The sequence below is a fragment of the Peromyscus leucopus genome, chromosome X (genome assembly GCF_004664715.2).
Source record: "Peromyscus leucopus breed LL Stock chromosome X, UCI_PerLeu_2.1, whole genome shotgun sequence".
Classification (NCBI taxonomy): domain Eukaryota; kingdom Metazoa; phylum Chordata; class Mammalia; order Rodentia; family Cricetidae; genus Peromyscus; species Peromyscus leucopus.
The window spans coordinates 114,213,035-114,232,139 of record NC_051083.1 but is presented as its reverse complement, the minus strand read 5'-3'; the positions used below and the strand labels follow the sequence as shown (position 1 = coordinate 114,232,139).

The 19,105-nt window shown below is 39.8% G+C and overlaps 1 protein-coding gene across 1 annotated transcript; it reads left to right on the top strand.

Moving 5' to 3' along the window:
• The first annotated feature begins 10,677 nt into the window (after nucleotides 1-10,677).
• On the top strand, nucleotides 10,678-16,203 carry LOC114710163 (fibrous sheath-interacting protein 2-like). Its single transcript, XM_037198804.1, has 8 exons — nucleotides 10,678-10,944; nucleotides 11,341-11,466; nucleotides 12,111-12,272; nucleotides 12,716-12,805; nucleotides 13,133-13,275; nucleotides 14,164-14,305; nucleotides 14,927-15,037; nucleotides 15,504-16,203. The coding sequence occupies exons 1-8, from the start codon at nucleotides 10,846-10,848 to the stop codon at nucleotides 15,747-15,749; spliced, it is 1,119 nt and encodes a 372-aa protein (XP_037054699.1). The 5' UTR covers nucleotides 10,678-10,845; the 3' UTR covers nucleotides 15,750-16,203.
• The last annotated feature ends 2,902 nt before the right edge of the window (nucleotides 16,204-19,105 follow it).

Here is a 19,105-nt window from a genome sequence, read left to right as displayed (position 1 = left end):
GTTAAAAGTTTAGCATGGTGGGTAAGGGGTTTATGGGGCCCCACCCCCAGTCAAGAAGCTATTGGCAGTTGATGACAGTTGAGGGAGGGATAAGAAGTTTTCTTTGGGACTGTGACCATTGCTAGATTACCCATGCTGCAATGCATGGTCTCACACCCATGCACATACAGGCTGTACTAATTGGATGCGATGGGATAAATGAATAGGGCATGAAGTTGGGAGGGGGACATTTTGAGGAGATCCTGGAGGGAGAGGGTAGGGGATATGATGACAATGCATTATATGCAAAGAATAAATAGAAATGTTAAATAAATAAATGAATTCTTAAAAATTTTAGAAGTTATGTGAGAACTAAAGTTAAACTCTGAAAAAATCTATTCTCAACCCCAACTTTTTACTCTCTTAGCAGAACAAAAATCTATATTGAAGGTAAAGGGTGTCATGACTTATTTTAGGATAAAAGCTACAGGAAAAAAATCCCATATTATATTAAAAAACTCTCATTTGAAATGGCTACTATTCTCCCTCAGGACGCACCTATTTGTCTGTGTCTCACTCTCTTCTTGACCCTTGTCTTTCTCCTAATACTTGTATTAAATATCCACCTGTTTCAACTGGTTAAGCCTAATTTATCCCCATGGATCCCAGTATGGCCCAAGTCAAGGTCCCAAAGAATTAAAGGAATTCCTCGTGCTGCTGAGAGTGACACCATGAATTTGTACTTCTGTCAGAAGTACTGAATGCTGAAATTTTCTGGAGACCCATTTCAGGATCCATCTTGAAACATTGTTGGCAAGTTTCCCTGAATGTGGCTTGTCTGATCTGCCCTGGTAAACATGGCTTGCATATTACTGCATCTTCCTTTGGTCTCTCTGCTGTCTTTCTGGCACAAAACTCACTTACTCTGTGAGAAATGCTATTGGCACCAAAAATAGAATTCCCTTGGACTAGAACTACAGAGATGGCTCAGCTATTAAGGGCACTTGCTACTTTTGTAGAGAACTGGCATTCACATCTCAGCAACTAGACTGGGTGGCTCATAACTGCCTGTAACTACAGTTCCCGGGGATCAAACACCCTCTTCTGGCCTCCATGGGCACCCAATGCACATGGTACACATACAGAGAAACACATACACAAGTAAAAAGAAATCATTTTTAAAAACAGTCTGGAACATTTTATTAATTTATTATTTTTATATGTATGGGTGTTTTACCTGCATGTATGTCTGTGCATCACATGCATATAGTGCCCACTGAAGCCAGAAAAGGCCATCAAGAACCCCCTGGGGCTGGAGTCGTAGGCAGTTGTGAGCCTCCATATGAGTGCTGGGAATAAAACCCAGGTCCTCTAGAAGAGCGATGAGGTGCTCTTAACCACTGAACCATCCCTCTAACTTCAAAAACATTTTTAATGTAGAAATCCCCATACACTATCTATACCCCATTCCTGGGTCAAGGGAGCAATAAATGGCTTTTCTAGTCCTTCCAACATCCTAATCTTCTCTCTTCCCTTTAAGAGAGCATTTTGAGACACAGTGACAGAACTACCCCTACACACACACACACACATACACACACACACACACACACACACACACACACACACACACTCCACAAAGTGACACAATTTGGGACCCAATGCATTAGAAATGGCCACTTCAACTTCTATATTCTTTCTCAACCTAAGATCTTAAAAGCACTCTTATGTACTCAAGACACATGAAGCCAATTGCTTTAGGCAACAGGTTTTCTTCCCCTGTGTAAGTTCTATCAAACTGCATTCCTTCCCAAGTTTTTTTCCTTGTGAGTCTGTCTTCTGACTTTAATTCTAGATCCTCAAAAGATAATGTTTTGAGGAAAGGGCTTCCATAACACACTTCATGAAAATGTCACAATTCCAGTTGCTGTGTGTATAGCTACATCTTTAAACTTTCTCTAGTCAGAAGTATTTCCAATGGGGAGGGGATTCAGCAATGGATTACCTCAACTTTTCACTAGATGGAATACTTCTGAGCCAAGGACCTCCAAGGGATTCTCAGAGAGAAAATAGCGACCCAAGCTTTGGTGATGGCCAGCCACAGGATTACTTGGCTAACACAAGATGGGCCACACTGTCTGACCCAGGAAGGGAACTATATTCCAGATTAGCACTGGGCAGGTAGATGACACAGGAATCAGTATTTATTTTATCATTTTCCTTTCCCCTTTCTTTCAGATACACAAGCAAATATGGGAAACATGGTTTGACCTCACTATGAATTAAAATAGTAAGAAGTGTTGGCCCCACGCGATATTGCAAAAGAGATCTCACCTTTACGGTGTCTCTTCCTCTGCTATTTAGCCCTGGAAGGGAAGGAATATTGCTTTAGGTCTGTATGACCAGTTTCACATTTTTATGTGTAAGCTATTGATGATCAGGTTATACTCTGTTTTTGAGATAGAGGTTTTCTGCCTGGTTTCTAAAGAAACAAACAAGGAAAAGTAACACAAGTATAACTAAGTTAGTTATAATGAAAAGTTATTGAATTTTTTCAAGTCAAAATTCAATACACTGAGATAAAAGTAATGGCAGATTCTCTGTACACAATGTTTTTCTCAAAGTTGATCTGTTTTTATTCTTAGTAATGTTTTTTAAAAACTAGGTTGGAAAGGGAGTTTGCTGTATGTTTTACTAAGTAAGACATTTAACACCTGTGATTAGATTTTATATAAATGCTGTTTATATGTTTTCCCTTCAGACGAAGCTTTCACTTGCTGCATAGCCACCGATGGAGAAGTAGGACAACTCGGTTAGAATTATCTCTATTTGGAGCATTGCTGCTGAATTACAGTGTCATCATGAAACTCATTCTAATGGATAAGTGGTTAAATGTGGTTTTAAAATTTTGACCTGTGAAATAACAAATGACACTGACAACTTGTCATAATGAACTAAAGTTTCAGCTTACTTCCAAAATTCAACTCTTTTTGGAAAGCCTCCATTATCACCTTATAAAGTGAGGACATGGCACCCTATAAAAATTAAGTAAAAACTATATGAGCCCTCTCTATTAATGGGATACATACACTATTACAAGTGATGTTTTTGTTGTTTTGTTTGAGACAGGGTTTCTTTACATTGCCCTACCTGTCCTGAAACTTACTATGTAGAGCAAGCTGGCCTCAGACTCACAGATATCTGCCTGCCTCTGCCTCCCAGGATTAAAGGTGTGCACCACCACACCTGGTTATAAGTGAATTTTAAATATGGTAACTAAACATTCAGAATTGGTTACAGATTTTTTTCTCCCACATGAGATAAAGAAAACCAGATTATTTCATCAAATGAAAAAAAAAAATCATCTCAAATCCATTCTACCTAGAGGAAAAAATCCTTATCAGATACTGCTATGCTACAGAACTTCAGAAAATGAACTCACAGGTTTCTATTTCTCCTCAGATTTCTCAGCACATATCCAAGAGGACTTCAGAAATGCTGGGTGATACTCATCCTCTACTACTTCACAGTTGAGGGCCTCCCTACTTGGGTGAGTCTCATTTGTGGCAAATTGACATTAAAGCCAACCGTAATACCAAATAACTTAACGTTTCTCTCCTCCAATCCTATTATAATTAGATATTTATGAACTGTTTGTGATGTTTTATATTTTGCATGGTATTTCTGAGGCTAAAATTTATGATAATTCTTCGTGAACTTGCAAATGAAGATGCCATTATGTCCTTTCATTAATCATGTTTTTGTCATGGCTGCTTACCCAGGCCTCCCACCTTACTTAAATCAATTTTACATGTCTAAAAAGATTCAAGACTTTTCACTATCTTTATAAAAGAATTTTCTCATTATTTAGTATAATCTGACTTTTTAAAGATCTAGTTTTTCTTTTTTTTTTTTTTTTTTTTTTTTTTTTTGGTTTTTCGAGACAGGGTTTCTCTGCGTAGCTTTGTGCCTTTCCTGGAGCTCACTTGGTAGCCAGGCTGGCCTCGAACTCACAGAGATCCGCCTGGCTCTGCCTCCCGAGTGCTGGGATTAAAGGCGTGCGCCACCACCGCCCGGCTTAAAGATCTAGTTTTTCAATTGGCAAAGAACTTCTCGAGATCTTCCAAAAGGAACTCCATTTTGGGGATAATGTTATTTTAAATCCAAATTCAAAAATACATTTCAATTTTTCCCTACTAACAGAAAGGAATATTAACTGAGGCCAACTAATTAAATTTCTTGCTTCTATTGATATTTAAATATTTGAGGTGTGGGGCCTTGAGAGATGGTTCAGCAGTTAAGAGCATTTGCCTCCTGTCTTAGTTTAGGTATCTATTGTATACAACACCATACCCAAACATAGCATCTGGAGGAAAGTGTTTGTTTCAGCTTATAGCATGCAAGTGGAGTTAGAGAAGGAACTTGAGGCAGAAACCTGAGGGTGGAAGCTGAAGAAGAAGCCATGGAGGAGTGCTGCCTACTGGTTTGCACATTATGGCTTGTTTGGTAGCTTTATTAAAGCTCCCAGGACCACCAGGCCAGGGGTGGCCCCACCCACAGTGAGCTCCCCTTGCATGTCAATCTTTAATCACAAAACTGCCCACAGTTATATACTTTCACTAGGACCCATGTGGTATGTAAGAGGCCCTCCCTTCTTTCTCACTCCTGAGACATATCTGGAAATGTAGCTGGAGAGTTTTCTCTCTGGGTCCTGCCAAGCCCCGGCAGTCCGACAGCCCACTTATAAAATAAACACACAGACGCTTATATTATTTAAACTGTTTGGCCTAATGGCTCAGGCTTCTAGTTATCTAGTTCTTACATCTTAAATTAACCCATTTCTATAAATCTATACCTTGCCACGTGGCTCATGGATTACCAGCATCTTCACATGCTGCTTATCATGGTGGCAGCTGGCAGTGTCTCCCTCCGCCTTCCTGTTCTCTCGATTCTCCTCTCTGTTAGTCCCACCTATACTTCCTGCCTGGCTACTGGCCAATCAGTGTTTTATTTATTGACCAATCAGAGCAACATATTTGTCATACAGACTGTCCCACAGCATGGAAAAACTGGTCTAAGCTTGAAGCCAAGACCCTGACCTCAAAATGACATCACATCTCTCACCATCAAATAAGACACAAAATTTTAGTTCAATGGCTGATTATTTTCTACAAATATTTCTTTCATTTATGTCCACATAAGTTTACTTTTCAACTATTTGCCATCACAGGGTCTCTCTCAATGTTTAAACTTTATGTATTTGAGATAAAATTGTCTGCCTTCTTTCTACTGAGTAGGCTGTGATGAAATCTAATCATGCTGTGTGTTGTTTGAGTCATTTACTCAAGTGTCACTGTAATTGTTTAAATACCATTTTGTCTGCTTGTCTAGCTATTCTATATATATATTATTTGATATTATATTATTCTTTGAGAATTTCATACATGTATACAAATATTATCATGTCTATCCCACTTCCCCCTTCCAATTCCCCACATACCCCCAACTTCATGTCTTCTTCTTCCTCCTCTTCATTTTTTCCTCTTCCTTCTATAACCCACTAACTCCAATTAGTTCTTATCACATGTACATGGATGTGGGGCCCTCTCCTGGAGCATGGGAAACCTACTAGTGGCCATATCCTCAAGAAAAAATGACCCTCCCTTCCCCAGCAGTTATCAACTGCCAATAGTTTTTAAGAATGGGTGGGCCCTGGAGAGCACCTCCCTTGTCTACACCAGAATTTTGATTGGTTTGATTTTGTGCAGGCCCTATGCAGGTAAACCCAGCTACTGTGTGTTCATGTGTTCCCTCTTCTTCATTCTTTGGCTCTTCTTACATTCTTTCTATCTCTTCTTCCACAACAATCCCTGAGACTTTTTGAGCTTGTTAAAGATGTTCCATTTAGGGAAAATCACTCACTGTCTCTTTTTCTCAGCACGTTGACAAGTTAGGAGTCTCTACATTGCAAAGAGAAGCTTCTCTATCCAAGTTTGAGAAAACCTCATGTCTATGGAGATGACCATAAATGTTTCAATGGCAATTTGATGATGCAACCATTTAGCAAAATAACAATAATGATTTTATGGTCTATGACCATCCAAACCATGGACTTTTGACCAGTATTATAGGATCAGACATGACATTCCATCCTGTAGATCAAACCTCAAAATCAGAAAGTAGTTAGTTACTCCATAAACAGTCCTGTCTCTATTGTACCAGTGGCATATCTTGCTTGGCAGGTCAATATTGTAGTGTGCAGTGCTGAGTAAGACTATTGATGTCTTTTTTTCCCCACCAGCCTGGATAGCAACTTCCACCACTATGGAAGCTTTCCTGAAGATAAGAAATTTCCCAGTCAGTTTAGTACTGATTTCTCTGTATGTTCTTCAGCTAAACCATAGGGTAGCTTCAGCACTAGGGTCTTACCATGTAGTTATATGATTTGACATTTTTGTGAGCCAACTGTAGATAAATGCTATAATGGTATGCTTACTTCAAATCAGTCTATAAGTAAACAAGAGTAAATATAAATTTAAATTACTTTTAATTCATAAGACTTAAACAAATCTAATGAATGTTTTATTATAAAAGTGAAGAAAGATAGTATTAATTTGGCTTTGTACAATGTCACAAAACAATTTGTTAGCTATTGAAGAGATATTGCTAATAATTGATAGCTTAAGCTCTTGTAGCCTTCCAGGTAGATCTGTTTTGTAAAAGACTTAAAACTGAGATGTCCAGCTTCTGGTTGCCATTTGAGGTTGGTGTTTTCCCCCAACTTCATTGGAGAGGCTTGTTACTGCAGCAGGTGGCAGTTAATGTAGACACCCATAACTATCACAATGCTGAGAATAAGTGATGGTGGAGTGCTTTGCCCTAAATGAGACATCTATATCATACCATCCATGGCTCAGGGATCATCATGAAAGAGAGCATAAAAGGGGGAGACATGACATAGCTCTTGTACACATGAATTCACTGCGGCTATGTTTATCTGCTCCAAACTCTACCTATTGACACTGAATGACAGATGCAAGAAGGTCCCATGAGGTCTCACCCCTCCCTGAGGGTCTATTGACAGTTGACGGTTGCTGGGGGGGGGTGTCATTTTTCCCAGTGGTATAGTCACTGATCAGTTGCCCACAGTCCAGTAAACATCATCCCACCCATGCCTGAATAAACGATTCTAACTTAACTCAGTGGGTCAAACATGAGGAGGCCTGAAAGTAGGAGGAGGGCTTGTTGGGAAAGGATTTCAATAGGAGACAGCAGGGCATAAAAATGACCAAAATTTCATATATACATGTATGAAACTATCAAAAAAATTAAAGTAATGAGATGTGTCCAGTCTTTAATGGTTTAAAAAAAAAAAAACCCAAATTACATCAACAATTTTGAGGAGGGGAGGAAGACAAAAAGTAACCAGCAAGTGTGAAAACGAGATATAACGGGCTATAGGTACCTAAAAAGATAAGCTTTTTTGTTTGGTAGGTTGGATGGTGTTTTTGTTTGTTTGGGGGGAGATTGTTTTGCTTTTAACAATGAGTCTCACTAAGTAACATTGAATGGCATCAAACTCACAGAGATCTGTCTGCCTCTGCCTCTAGTGCTCCGATTAAAGGCATGTACCACCATGTCCCACTGTAACAAGTAAATTTTAAACTAGTTTTCATTCTTCAAGACTGATTTAACTGATCTTGGCATGCAACAGCCACACTTAGAGGCCAAAGCCAATGAAGATAGAGTAGCTAAGAGGACAGCTACCACTTTGACATTGGCTTGCGTCTCTCCTGGTTTATCCAGGTCCTACAGAAACAAGTGATCACACCTCAAAAGGGGCCTTATACTTCTGATAAATCACCTGCCCCCTTGATCAGAGAGGCTGTGGAGAGCACAGTAGTTGCATTTCAGGAAGTGTAAATTCTCTGAAAAGGAAGGTCATTACAGAAGAGAATGTCCTCAAAGCTCCGAAAGGAAGCCATGCAGTTAAATAGACCCATAACCCATTCCAGAAGATGGGGGTGGGGGCGCTGCCACCACATTAAGATATCTACCCTCCAACACTGAAATGATAAATTCTGTTGTTTTGTAAAGCATCTAGTTTGTGGCACTTTTGAGAGGCAGCCCTAGAAGCTACTACAGGCTCTGACACTCCAAGATATTCTATACATTGATTACATCAGTGTATATTAAATATCATAACATTACAGACATTAGTACTGAAATGTTCTAAAAATACAGGAAGAGATAAGATAAGGGAACTAAGAAACTCAACTTTAAAATTTTTGCTTATTTAGGGGGTGGGCTGGGGGAAGGGGAGGGGGGCAGGAAGGGGGAGAACAAGGGAATCTGAGGCTGTTATGTAGAACTGAATGGTATTGTAAAATAAAATTAAAAAAAATTGCTTATTTAATGTACAAAATTTTCATTATTACATGTTCATATATAAATGTGCATATTTATATGTGTTTATAGCTCTATTTTGCTCATATTCCATACCTGTACTCTCCAAGGTCCTTTATTCCCCCTCCAGATTGTCCCCCTTTTCCATGTAAATAGTACTGATTCTGCTTTCATGGCAAGATTTTATTTTAAAGAATAAAATGAAGGGACTGGAGGGTTGGCTCAGCAGTTAAGAACACTTGCTGATCTTCCAGAGGAGTCAAGTTCGGTTCCCAGTACCCATATTTGCTGGCTCACAACTGTCTGCAACTTCAACTCCAGGGGATCCAACATCCTCTTCTGGCGTACTTGGGCATCCACACACATGTGATACAGAGGGGGGGGGGAGGGAGGGAAGGAGGGAGGGAGGGAGGGAGGGAGGGAGGGAGGGAGGGAGAGACGCATACCTATTTTCTTTTAAAAAAGGAATAAGATAAAACAAATGAAGTCAAAGTTCCCATATCCTCTTAATGATTCATTCATTTCTCTTTCTTCCTAAGGTTATATTATATTTATTATATTTATTATATTATTATATTATATTTTTTATATTATTATTACTATTTGTGTGAGTAAAAAAATATCTGAAATATATCAACTTTCAAAAGACGAATTTTATTTTGGATTAGAGTTTTAAAGACTTCAGTTCATCTGCAGTTGCCATTGTTGCTTTTTTGGGATCCAGATAGATAGTATGTTATGTCAGGGCATGTAGAAGAGGAATATTGCTCACCCTGGCATTGTGGCCAGGAAGCACATTGTTTGAGGTGGGAGTTGGATATCACTATAGCCTTCAAAGGTAGGTCCTCAGTGACCTAGTTCCTCCTACTAGACCCAGTCTCCTGACGTTCCACCACCTCCAATAGCACCACAGGCTGGAAGCCAAGACCTTGGCACATATCCTTTGGAGACATTCAGATCTAATTATTTCATAAATGAGTATCATAAACATACTTTAAATGTCAGGTATATCATCTTGGAGCTTGTTGGGTTTCACTCAATGCTATTTTTCCTGAGGAATACATTATGTAGGTACAAATATTTAACCTATTGAATAGGCATCAGGATGGCCTGACTTATGTTTATATAATCTTCTATTGGCAAGTGTTGAATGTCTATTTCTCCTTTTATCTCTACTGTTTTCTGCTTTGTGTATTCTGAAGCTCTACAATCTAGCATATGGACACTTAGAATTAGAATATTTTCCTGGTGGGATGATCTTTTTGTTATTACATAATGTTTCTTTTTGTCTTTAACAATATGTAGTTTAATATATGACCACACCCACTTTTATTGGAATCTGTTTTGAATATGCTTTCACATCCTTTAATTTTTCAACTTGCTTATGTCACTGTATCTTCTGAACATCTTTTATTGACAGCATATAGTGCTATCATGTTTGTTCATTTATTCTGCCTGTCTCTGCCCCTTCATTGTCAGGTTTAGACTATCAAATGTAAAGTAATTGCTGATATGTGAAGGATTAAGTCATTTATTTTAGTATCCATTTCTCTCTACTTGCTTAATTGCTCCTTGGTTTCTCTTGTGTTCCTGCAAGTTTCTTGAACACTCTTAGAAAACCATCTTAATTTTTGATGATGTTTTAAATTACCGCCTTACATAGTTTTTAATGATTGCTGTAGAATTTACAAAACCCCACAAAGTCTGTTGGGATTAATATCTGACAGCTTTGGGGTTTTGTTTAATTTTCTTTTGTTATTTATGGACAGGGTTTCACTCTGTAGCCAGACTACCCTTCAGCTAAACCACGTGGCAGCATCACCACTAGGGTACTCTTTAAGGGCCTTTCAGGGTACTTTCCCAACTCAAATCATTCAAGCTGCCAGGTTTGCGTGATGCGCATGCGCTCCTAGAGAGGCACCCAGGTCTTTACCCGTGCCCAAGGATGACGTCTATTAATGCGACATCTACTGGGATGACACTCAGTGGCCTAAGGATGACGTCTATTAATGCGACATCCACTGGGATGACACTCAGTGGCTCGACATCAGCTGGAACAAATGTCTATCGGGGCAGCCATGGAGGGATTGTCGGTTGGGCGGTGTGTGTTGAGGCAATGTCTTTGTTGGCATCTTCTTTAGAAACCGACAGCGGTTGAAGTGGCATCTGTTAGAGCTACTTCTGTTGGAGCCACATCTATTTTGGAAACTTCTACTGGGTGATCTCTGCTGGTATGACGTGTCTTAAGGGCGACGCCCATTGGGCGTGGCCTTGAGGGCGCCCACTAAGGATGTCAGCAAGGCAGCATTGTGATGTGTGCGTTCTTGAGGTCCTGTTACCAGGCTGTCTAGGGCCTTGGCTCAGTCTTGATCCAGACACCGGAGAAGACAGTCGCAGGAAGGGAGACCAGAAGACAGTCCACTCCCTCAGCCCCCAGCCCTTGGGGGCTGACGGGTAGCCATGGACTTGTACCTGAACAACTGTTTGAAGGCTGCTGAGGCTGCCGCCTCCAAAGCGGCTTCTGGCAACCTCAAAACTGACAAAGACACTTGTAGTACCGTGAGTGGTGGGCCCTCCATAGTGTCCATTTATTCATTGCCCTTCTTTCTTGGTCAGGGCAGGTTTCAGGCCAGCAGGTAGAATCATGGGGAAAGACTCTGGCTGAGGGGCAGGTACAGGACAGAATTTTTCACAATGGAACCTCCCACCTTCTGACCAGGGCAACGGGTGACTCAAGGTGCCACTGACTTATACTAACCTGGGCAGGACCCAGAAGTAGGGTGCTGGCTTAGGAAGTGGGGAGGTAAGGTCTTCTTGCTTTGCAGCCAGGCGGATCCTTCCACCCAGGTGCCTAACAACCTGGGTTGTGCTATCTGGTTCAGGTGTGACAACTGATGTAAACTAAATGAACACTTCCTAGTAGAAAAGACAAACATTTGCATTTCTTTCCCACAGAAGAGACAGAAACCTGTTGTTCCGAAGATTGGACCATCTAGCCTGTTGGACTTACCCCTGGGGGCGAAACTACCTATTATCCCAGGAAGTACTAACATATTCTATACCACAAATATAAGTGAAAAGGTAAACTATGTTTTAATGGTGTTTAAGTGGTTTTCTTTGCCCTTTTTAGCTGTTAAATTTGAAACATTTTATGATTGCACTTTGTATATCACCTTCAGTTTCACACAAATGCAATTAAGTGAGCTGCAATGTTTTAAAGTCTTTAAACTCACTTTAATGATGGAAAGCCCCAGAAAGAGCTGCAATCACTCCATCCAGACTTTTCTTCAACCACAGCCTCAGCTTGACAGGTTGTGATCTTTCTGGCATACACATATACAACATGCTGATTTCTACTTCTGTGCCTTGGTTCATCTGGCTCCTGAAACTTTGCATGTACTCTCGTCTCTTTGTTGACAGTCTATCCTGACCTATGTATACAGGAACTGGACTAAGGTAGAGGCTATAGGTATATCAAGCACAGAGTTCATAAATAGTATTCCACGTGCCACTTCTAAAGTAAAAATTAGAGGGGAGAAGAGAGGGAAGTTCATTGAAGGGCATTATATTTACCCAGATCAACCCATTACATTCTTTCACTTCTGTTTCTGCTTGTGTATTTTATTTCCAGTGAACATTCTAATTATTTCAATAAACTGATGTTTAAAAGTGTATTTTCATGAATTTTGCATTTGCAATAATTTCAAATATGTTTCTTTTTGCAGCTTTATCGGCCATCTTTTGGTTTTAATCTTAGTGATCCTTACTGTAGACTCATGGAAACCACCTACCAAAGTCTTCACGATCCACATCTTAAAGCATACTTCAGACGAAAAGACATGCTCAAGAAACTAAGACAGGGAGGATACATCACCAGCAATAACAAAGTGCGTGGAGGCCTGCTTCTGTCCAGCAAACTCTAGGCACTTGCTAGATGCTTTAATACCATTGCCAACTTCTAGTAGAACACTAGCAGATATCGCAGAAAGAAGCCAGTAAAATGCCTAGTTTTTTCTTGTAAAAGCTGCTTTCTAGTTGACAATTTTTCAGTGATGGGAAAAGATAATTGCAGTTTTTGGTATGTGAATGCACTGACACATTTATTTTCATGTCTCGAGAAGGAACTTTAAGTTGGAGCTATGTTAGTGAACTATTTAGAAAAATCTCTGGTGGGTCATCAACTGTCTAAAGATCCTGACTACCCAAATGTCACCAAAACTGCATTCTTACACTGTATCCCACAACTGTCACTAAAATGAATGTTCTTCTTCACTTCTATAAACATGTTGTAATTTTCAAACTTTATAATGTTTTTCATTTTGAATTTTAGGTCATATGTTCCTTAAAAGAGTTGAACAAATACAGACAATATCTTACCACTTTAAAAATTGACTTTGAGAGAAATTATGTCAGGGAACAAGTAAGTTAAATATTTGAGTTTGTTTTATTTTCATGGGACCCATGAAAAGATTTGTGAAAAGCTACACTCTTTGCACAATATTTCCTTAAAATATTCCAGGAATAATGCCCCTATAAAGAATCTGTAAAAGATAGAGATCCCATTTGATTTCTACATATAAAAAGTTTATTTGTGGGATGAGGCCATGCAAAGCCTAAAAGCTGGTTAGCAGAATTAACAGTTTGTAATACTCAGAACATTTACTTAAGATTAAATTTAAAGAAAATATATCAAAGGAAAGGGTTATTTCTGTCAAGCATCTGACGTCCAATAATTGTTTTCTTACAGAAAATTATAGAAAGCCAGGTGAATAAGCTGAACGAAGAGAGACGAGCTTGTGACGAAGCTGCCGCTGCTGCCTCATTTCAGCAGTGGTTGTTACGAGAAGGGAAGAAGACTTCCCCGCATCAAGACCATATAATAAAAAGAAGGTAGAGTCAGGGTTCGAGCATATTTCAAAATGGGCACACTAGAGACCCCCAAAACTGCAAAAAAATAGAAAGAATTGAAGATGGAGTCAGAAAGGTACTAGACACATTGAAGGCCCTCAGCATTTTCAACATGGGGAACTAAAGAGGTAATCAAGGGGGCCTGCTCCTCCAGTGGACTAGAGTCTGAATCCCAGTACCCTCATGGTGGCTCACAACTGTCGATAACTCCAGTTTTAAGGGATCTGATGCCCTCCACAGGCCCTGCATGCACGTGGTGCACAGACTTACTTATGGACAAAACACCAACACACAATTTAAAAAATTAAACTATAAAAATGACATCAAGAGGTGCAGGGAATGGGAACCTTGTTCCTAAGGCTAGGAAGTTCAGTTTCTACCTGAGAAACTGGAGCTGCCAGGAGCCCAAGAGGCAAGTCAAACTGTTATTGAAGAAATGCAAAATATAAATCACTGATCTAGTGAAAGCCAGGTCTGTGGTGCCAGAGGGAGAGAGAGTATCTTTAACACATATCAAACATGAGTTTAAGTAAATTATTTTAAAGTCACAATGATCAAATTGCTGCAACTTTATCTGATGCTAAAGTAAACATGCCATTCCTCTAACAACTGGGTATTTTCCTTCAGCTACTAATCACACATACCATGCAGAAATCAAGCTGCAGCCTTAGAAGCTAAAGGGAAAAAAATTGTACACTTTTTCTTTTTCAAAAAATTTATCTTAATTGAAAGCTAGTTACTACTCATGATGTGGTTCCTATAATCCATCCATTCATCTCAGAGTATACCAGAATGCATGTTGATATTGCAGAGTTCCAGAGTGGCAGGTATGCTGAAAGACTTACATTCCTTTGTTTCACTTCTACTTAGACATCTGCGTATGATTAATAAAGAACTAGACAAAATTGAAGACACCTTGGGAAGACGAAACACACTGCAGTTAGAAGAAGAAGACAGACTACATTGGCATAATGTTCAAACAAAACTGAATCAACACAAAGAGATTGAAGAGGTGAGGAGTAATTTTAAATGGGAAACTTGCATGGTTCTTTTTTTCTGTAAACTACTTGAACAGATTCACTCTATCCTTTGAAGTTGAGTTTAGAAAAGAAACCAGGCTAGAAGGATTCACTGGGAAAGGCACTTCCGCTGCAAGCCTGGTGACCTAAGTTCAAGTCCCAGAACATATATGAAGTTGTAAGTAGAGAGCTCAGTCCGTAGAGTTGTCCTTTGACCTCCACATGATTTCTGGCATGGCTATTTGTTTAGTTTCTCTGTCAGAATACCTTTAAGAGCAGCCAAGTACATGTGATGTCTTCCCTGAGTTAGAAGTCAACACCCTTTTGCCAGTATCTTTTGAGATTCATCTTCAGAGTCACATTTGTGCTGGCTTCATGGTTGTAATAACAAAATAATTTCTTTCCTGTTCCACTTCATCATATCCAGCAGGACAGTCCCAGGGAATGGCAGATAGATAAGCACGTTCACAAGTCAGTGCAAGATTTGCTTTATTATTGACCCAAAATGTGTTAGGCCATTGATTTGACCTAATTTGCATATTGGTTGGGGAAAAAGAAAATAGTTTTAAAATGAAGTAGACATATGCTGAGAACTGTAATGGCATGTCCCATAGGAATGGCAATCCAAGGAGATGACACTTCTATCAAAGATTGGAGAAGAAGTTAAGCGAGAAGCAAAAGCTGACGAACATCGGCGAAAAATCAGAGAGGAAATTAACCAAAAGGTAGTCAGCTTTTGCTGGACTTGGGCTGTCTTAAGAAAGGCTTTTGCCGCAATTTTATATTTTAAAGTATGAATTTTTCAGGAGATAGTTATTGATGGAGCCCCAATCGGTATTGATTCTAGCCCCAATCTATATTTTAAGGAAGAGTCTCCAGAAAGTTAAATTAGATTGAGTTGTTACTAAAATATGTTTTCCTTAACAGTAAAGGAATTGCCTAGCATGTACAAGACCCTAGCTTAAATCTCCAGATTGTAAGAGAGCACGCACACATGCACACATGCACATAAAAGGAAACTTGCCTCTTAGTACCTCTCTTCAAATTCATTGTAAATTTGGGTATCTCCAGACAGGAACAAAGGTCTACCTCAGGAACATCATCACATTTGAAATAATCTATGTTGTATTTTTACTGTCAGGTTTCTATTTGAATTTGAAACCTATGTAATGTATTTTTAATATTTTGCAGAAACAAGTAATGCTTCAAAAAAGAATGGCCTACCATTTACAAAAACTGCAAGAAAAAGATAGTAAAGAAGAAAGTGTAAAGAAAAAGCGGGAAGCCACCGTCCCTGAAAGCAAAAGACAACCTGAAACAGGTGAGAGAGATAGGAGAGAGAAAATAAAAGACATAGTAGATGAGTGGAAGCTGAGCAACAATGTATTGACTATTAGTGTCCACATCAAACCACCTTATGCTCACACAGTTTTTTAAAATGTCCCCTGCAAAAGTAAGTACTAGGAGCCCTCAGTACCTGTGTCAGGTACTCTGTGATGCACTTTCCAGTTACAGATCCAGTTAACAAACATATATTCACAATACATATAGCTAACAAGTAAATACATAGTTTAACAAACAGCCAGGAAGAGAAGATAGCATGTACACTCAGGTAAGAAACCCAGAAGCAAATGAGAGAAGTAAGTTGAGCAGGCAGTAAGAAAACATTAAAAAGAAAAGTTTAACAAGCCAGTAAGAGCAGAAATAAATTACAGAAATTACATCAAGAAAAGGATAATATACAAATATCAAGAGAATATTAAAATGTACAAAGCAAGTAATAGGGGAAAAAAGAGCAAAAAAACTTGGACAAGATAAAGCACCTAGTAGGCAAAGATATAACGAGAACCAATGAAGACAAGGAGAGAGTAAAGAAAGACCAGGAGCAACCAGTAGACTCCAGCATGAATGCGTTTGTGGGAGGAGAGAGAGATGAAGACAAAATAGAGAAGAGATGGGAGGGTGGACAAGGGGGAAAGGTAAACAAGGAAGGGAGAGTCAGTAGGAAAGGAATAAAAAGGAAGATTGTGATGATGAGAGAGGGATTTGAAAGGGATTACTAAAGAAGGAAGTCCAATGAACTTGCAAAGGTGTGCAGAGATATCTAAGAGACTTCAGCCCTACAAAGTTAAAGAAGTGGAGAGCTTTTCTAAAAGTAAGTAAAAGGTAAGGAGGGAAAGAGGGGATTGTAAGGTACAAAGAGGAAAGAGGCTTGGATGAAAGGAGACAGTATTCTTTAAAATGAAGTAAGGAGAGGAGACACCATACTTGTGATCCTTCCTGTAGAGAGACTTAAAGTAAATAAATTATGAAGATGTTGTTTGAAAGAGGAAGAAAGAGAAAATGAGACTGGAAGGAGGAGGAAGAAAGATGGGAAGGAGGTTGGAGGGAAGGAAACAGAAAAGGAAAGAGAGGGAAAAAAAGGAGGAGGAAGGGAAGGAGAAAAGAAGGAATGAAGATAAAACAAGAAAAAGAAGGAACAATGGAGGTACATAACAGGGACGAGAGTGGAAAAAAAGAAGGAAGGAGAGAGGAAGAAAGAAAAGAAGGGGGAGAATTAAAAGAAAGGAAAATGTGGAAGAGGGTGGGAAAGATGAGAACAAGAGGAAGAGACAAGAGAGGAATGAAGGGGAAGGTTGAGAACAAGAGGAAGAGAAGATAGATGAAGGTGAGGAAAGATGAGGCCAAGAGGAAGAAAAGAAAGAACAAGGAGGGGGAAGATGAGAACAAGAAGAAGAGAAAAAAGAAATGCGGGAGGGGTAAGGATGGGAATAAGAGGAAGAGTGGAAAGAGGAAGGAGGGAGGGGGAAAGAGAACATGAAGAAGAGAAGAAAAAGGAAGTAGGGGAAATGTAAGAACAAGAAGAAGAGGAGAAAGAGGAAGGAGAGGGAAGGATGAGAACAAGAGGAAGAGAAGAGGAAGGAGGGGGAATGATGAGAACACAGGAACAGAAGAATGAGGAGGATGGGGAAGGATGAGAACAACAGGAAGTGAAGAATATGAAAAGCAGGGGAAAGATGAAAACAAGAGGAAGAGAAGAAGGAGGACAGAGAGGAAATATAAAAACAAGAGGAAGTGGAGAAAGAAGAAGAAGGGGAAATATGAGAACAAGAGGAAGAAAAGAAAGAAAAAGGAGGGAGAAGGATGAGAACAAGAGGATGAGAAAAAAAGGGGAAGGAGGGATGAGGAAGGATAACAACAAGAGGAAGAGGAGAAAGAGGAAGGAGGGAGGGGGAAAGAGGAGAACATGAGGAAGAGAAGAAAAAGGAAGTAGGGGAAATGTAAGAACAAGAAGAAGAGGAGAAAGAGGAAGGAGAGGGAAGGATGAGAATAAGAGGAAGAGAAGAGGAAGAAGGGGGAAAGATGAGATCAAGAGGAAGAGAAGAAAGAGGAAGGAGGGGGAAGGATGACAAAAAGGGGAAGAGAAGAAAGAGGAGGGAAGTAGGGGGAAGAATGAGAACAGGAGGAAGAGAAGGAAGAGGAAGGAGGGAGTCAGAAAGATGAGAACAAGAGGAAGAGAAGAAAGAAGACAAGAGGGAAAGATGAGAACAAGAGGAGGAGGAGAAACAGGAATTAGGGAGGGGAAAGGCAAGACCAAAAGCAAGAGAAGAATGAGGAAGGAGGGTGAAGGATGAGAACAAGACAAAAAGGACAAACAGGGAGGAGGAGAAAATTAGAACAAGACGAAAGAAGAAAAAGGAAAGAGAGGGACAGATGATAACAAAAGGAAAAGAAGTAAGAGGAAGGATAGAGGGGGAAGGATGAGAACAAGAGGAAAAGAGGAAAGAGGAAGGATGGAGGGGAAGGATGAGAACAAGTGGAAAAGAAGAAAGAGGAAGGACGGGGAAGGATCAGACCAAGATATAGGGAAGAATGAAGAAGGAGGGTGAAGGATGTGAACAAGAAGAGGAGGAAGAGGAAGGAGAAGTAATGATGAGAACAAGTGGAGGAAAAGAAAGAAATTAGGGGAAAGGACGAGAACAAGAGGAAGAGTAGAATGAGGAAGGAGGGGCAAGGATGAGAAGAAGAGGAACATAAGAAAGAGGAAGGAGTTGGAAGGATGAGAACACAGGAAGAGATGAATGAGGAAGGAGAGGAAAGGATGAGACCAAGAGGAAGAGAAGAAAGTACAAGGAGGGGAAAGATAAGAACAAGAAGATCAAGAAGAAGAGAAGAAAAGAAGGATGAAAAAAGTTGAGAACATGAGGAAGGGAAGAAAGAAGGAGTAGGGAAAGGGAAAGATGAGAACAAGAGGTAGAGAAAAAAGAGGAAGGAGAGAGGTGAAGGATGAGAACAAGAGGAAGAGAAGAAAGAGGATGGACAGGCAAGGATTAGAACAGAGGAAGATAAGAGGAAGGAGGGAGAAGTATGAGAACAAGAGGAAGGGAAGAAGGAGGAAGGAGGGTAAAGATAAGAACAAGAGAAAGAGAAGAAAGAGGAAGGGGAAAAGATGGAACAAGAGGAGGAGAAGAAAGGAAGGATGAAAAAAAGTTGAGAAAATGAGGAAGGGAAGAAAGAAGAAGGTGGGAGGGGGAAAGATGAAAACGAGGTAGAGAAAAAGGAGGAAGGGGAGAGGTGAAGGATGAGAACAAAAGGAAGAGAAGAAAGAGGAAGGATGGGGAAACATGAGAAGAAGAGAAAGAAAAGAAAGGAGGAGAATGAAGGATGAGAACAAGAAAAAGAAAAGGGGAAGAAGTTGGAGGGATGAGAACAAGAGGAAGAGAAGAAAGAGGGAAGAGGGAGGGGGAAAGATGAGACCAAGAGTAAGAGAAGAAAGAGGGAGGAAGAGAGAG

Coding starts and splice junctions, on each gene's coding strand:
- LOC114710163 (XM_037198804.1), top strand. CDS start 10,846: ATGGACTTGTACCTGAACAACTGTTTGAAGGCTGCTGAGGCTGCCGCC. Junction 10,945..11,340: donor ACAAAGACACTTGTAGTACC/GTGAGTGGTGGG, acceptor TCTTTCCCACAG/AAGAGACAGAAACCTGTTGT. Junction 12,273..12,715: donor ACATCACCAGCAATAACAAA/GTGCGTGGAGGC, acceptor TTTGAATTTTAG/GTCATATGTTCCTTAAAAGA.